Here is a 3914-nt window from a genome sequence, read left to right as displayed (position 1 = left end):
CTTCCTAACAACATACATAAATCAATATGTACTTATTACATTCTAAGACTAAGACTAGATCAATTCTGGAAAATACACTTTTCCAAAGTAAGCACTTTGTTTTATGACAATGGACCAGTGACCTAAGCTTAGGGACCTTTCGCCTGTGCTGTAAAGTTGGGCTAGTGTTGAAAAAAGCATTCAAATATATTAACAGTTGAGGAGTGTTTAGAAAGTTGGGATCATTTAGGTATTTCAAATAAAACATGCTTAAGTTGAAGAGAGTGTTTTATTAAATTAAAATATTCATCCTTTAAGACATTTATTTACGCAAAATGTTTTATGACATTGAAAATGTTTGGAATTTTCTTAAAATTTAAGATTTAAAATTTTGTTTTTATATTTCAGTTTTTGACATAATAGACTTGGTTTCTGCTCAGTGTCTTGGTGGATGAGGCATGTCACAAACAATCTTCTTGTACCTGGTTTTCACCTGCTCTGGAGGATGACTGCCTCATTTCTTTGAGATGTCCCTAAGAACTCCAAAGCAAATTCTATATATACCACATAGTCTATATTTTAAGTCGGACACTCCCAAACATATCTTGTACGAATTTGGTCAAAATTCATCTGGTCTTTCATATTCAATAACAGATTAAATAGACATTTTATTTACATATTTTGGAATATGAATATTCATTGGGGAAACAACAAACTATGTCCTATTTGGAGCCAATTAATACAAGTAAAATGTGAGGAAAGATGGTATAGAAAATCAAAAAAAGGTCCTGGTGGGTGGGGATGCAGGGGAACAAAAAAGAATGAGGACTCTATACAGCCAAGGAGAGTATGAAATAAAGGCTAGAGTCTTCAAGCAGATGAATGCTTATTTAATGGGTGTAAGCAGCAGTTACTTCCATTAGGAATAAGCAAGAGCAAATAAGGCTTCAAGTGGGAAGGGAATTCTGAGAAATCTGCAGAAATTGGGCAGCTATAAATATTATTTTATGAGTAATAATGGTTTTAGCAAAGAAAATTTTAATTTTCTTCTGTAATAAATTTGTTTTCATTTGTCTTTAATTAAAACCAAAAAGAAGAGATGAGTTATTTTTCCATAATGGTATAAGTGTAATCTGGCATGAGATAGGATACCTTTTTGCGCTTTATGTGCCACGATTAGAATCCTAAGAAATGTCTGTGGAAACTGTTCCTAGGGATATTTTTTAATGAGTAGATGGCCTTAGTGTTTTATTATTTAAATATATTCCACCCTAGAAGTTACGGGCTTGCACATCAGTTTTTCTCACATCCTAACACGATTATCACATGAATGTGTAACATTGTACAGATTTTAACATGTACTCAATGTGAAGGTTATAGCAATGCAGTTTTTTATTTTGTTAATTGTATGCTATAAATAATTGATCTATTTGTATTTAGTTCATTGCATATGTTTAGCAAAATAAAGATAGCAATGACCTAAAGGTTTAACATAGCTATATAAAATCATGTTTTAGAATTTAATGAGTAATATGAGAAAATTATAATTATTTTAAAAATTAGATTATATATTGGTATTATATACAGCACAAATCTAATTTTGTTTAAAAACAGTTATGTATATACACACATATTCAGGAATTACTGAAAAGTGTTCATCTCTAGATAATAGTGATGTAAAATTCTTTTCCTTTGTGTTTTTCTATATTTTATAAATTCTATATTTTATAAATCGCAATGAACAATTTTACTTTTGCAATCAAAAACATAATAAACATGTTAGATGAAATATATCTACCTTGATCTGCTTTTTTTGTCATAGGTGAAATGGCATTTGAAGATCAGCCAAAGAGATTTTTTCAAGGCAAAACCAACGTGTTTTCTTCCGATACTACCGAACTGTCTGACATGAATGTGGGGTAGGTCTCTTGACATGAGGTTTTAAAAATGTATTGGCCACCATTTTTCATTTATTTTTTAAGTCTACTTTGGCCATTGTATATATTCAGAAGTATGGTATATTATTAAATATTTTGAGAAGTTATAAAAATAATATCCCAAATGGATACTATTAACTTTAGTTCTCTTCCCTAACATTTATGGGTAACATTTATATACGGCGGATACATTTTTAGAAGTGAGGTTTTGGCATTAGATTAAGAGGTATTAGAGAAATACATAAAAATGCAAGCTTGGTAAAAAAGTCATCTTCCCATCTTTTCTACTTTGGATTTTTGTGTGCTTTGTTAGGCTGAGCATGTTACTGAAAAGTGCCAAGAAAGCATGTTTTAACAATCAAAATGAGAAATATAGTGAATGGATTTTTATTTGTTGTTACTGTTGGTTTGTTTTACTGCTCTCGTGAAACTGTTCTTGTAACTAGTTGCTAATTCTTGGCTTCACATATTTTGTGTTCATTTGTAGACAAAGCAGAGTGCACAGAGATCTCGAGTTCTGTTATCAATAAGTGGCATTTTTTTTCTCCTAGTCTATTGTCTCTTTAGATGCTCTCGATGGAAACAACAGCAGTACAGGATCTCCTTATAATTCATTGGCTAAAATCAGCACTGTCACAAATTCTCCTGTGTCCCCCACTGATTCTGGTTCTCTGCTTATTATAGTAGATGAACCTTCAACTAAGTGATTTACCCATCCCAAGACTTTCTCACCAATGGAGAAACACACATGGGCTCATTTGCATGCTCACACTCTCTGTCTCTCTGTTTCTTTGTCTCTCTCTCTGTCTGTCTCTGTCTGTCTCTCTTTCTCACACACACACACATACACACACAAGTTGGAGCAGTAACAGAATTGTATGGTATAGTTTAGACTATTTCTTATTTATCTTGTTTTCCTAAAATTCTGTTCATATATAGAACTTGCATGTCTAATTTCTTTGTATGCCTTTAAAATTAATGTAGTAACATTTTCAAAGATGTTTGCCAAATAAGAACTATGTTGATGATACAATCATATATCTTCAAGCTGCTAATATATAGAAACATGCTGCACCTTGAATTTAAAAAAGTCAATTGAAATTTCCATTTATTTATGTGAATAAATAAGTAAATAAAATTCATAGGTTCTGATGGAATATAATTGTTCCATTAATTAACAGATAAAATGATTTTTGAAGATTATATACTGAATGACTATGCTAGTTTTTAATGACTTTTTCAGTAATTGTTAGTTTCTACTTGGTAAGGAAAAATCACCTATCCAAAGCAGTTTTTAAAACTAAGCTAAGTTATACCATACTGATCCAAGGATTGCCTATTTTACATGAGTCCTTGGATGTTTAATTTGTTGGGAAAAAAATAGGCAGGGGAAGCAAGATAAATAAAAGCTAATTGAATAGCAAGAAAATAATATGTAATAGAGACTTCACCCAATTTGTTAACCTGATTATCCCTGATCAATTTTGTATTCTAATTAAGTGAGGAAAAATGATATTGATAAATTTTGATCTTTTACATTGCTATGAGTTACCTTTTATGATCATGACTACTGATTTGATTAAACATCAAATCAATATGTTAGGGCTTTTCTACAAGAATTATGTACTTCCAATCGTTTCCTAAGGGCTATAAATGTTTGTTTAAACCCATTTTTTGTTTGAGAGTCTTAAGGTTTTTTTTTTTATAGGAAAAATCATGTGTTGAAAAATTTTAATCTAAAGTAAGTGCTTTAAGTAATTGAGGGTAGTATTAGCATTTTGAAAAATACAAATCTTTCCTCATGAAAAAAAGTTGATATTTGGTTTGAATTTCCTCACTTAATGAAATAAGGATGGTTATTTAAAATATATAAAAAGTTTTTCCTTGTCATTAGAAATAATCATCATGATGGAAATCTGATGTACATATGCCCCACATGGGGAAAAGTCTGTGGTGCCAGAATTTTTTGACAATGGCCCTGATGGAATATCGAAATGG

The 3914-nt window shown here is 30.8% G+C and overlaps 1 protein-coding gene across 5 annotated transcripts in view; it reads left to right on the top strand.

Annotated features, from left to right (window-relative positions):
• Nucleotides 1–3914, top strand: part of FAM122C (family with sequence similarity 122C) — an 89360-nt gene that overhangs the window by 39489 nt on the left and 45957 nt on the right. For all 5 annotated transcript variants that reach the window (XR_003043065.1, XM_025039656.1, XM_025039655.1 and 2 more), the window contains one exon: nucleotides 1802–1898. Coding sequence is in view for 4 of the 5 variants with exons in the window: in XM_025039655.1 (XP_024895423.1) it covers nucleotides 1802–1898 (97 nt within the window). In the remaining variant the exon portion in view is untranslated. The remainder of the gene's footprint in view (nucleotides 1–1801; nucleotides 1899–3914) is intronic.

Source organism: Pteropus alecto, unplaced genomic scaffold, assembly GCF_000325575.1.
Source record: "Pteropus alecto unplaced genomic scaffold, ASM32557v1 scaffold19, whole genome shotgun sequence".
Taxonomy (NCBI): domain Eukaryota; kingdom Metazoa; phylum Chordata; class Mammalia; order Chiroptera; family Pteropodidae; genus Pteropus; species Pteropus alecto.
Note: the sequence above shows the minus strand (reverse complement) of the source record. Positions and strands in the feature narration are given on the sequence as shown.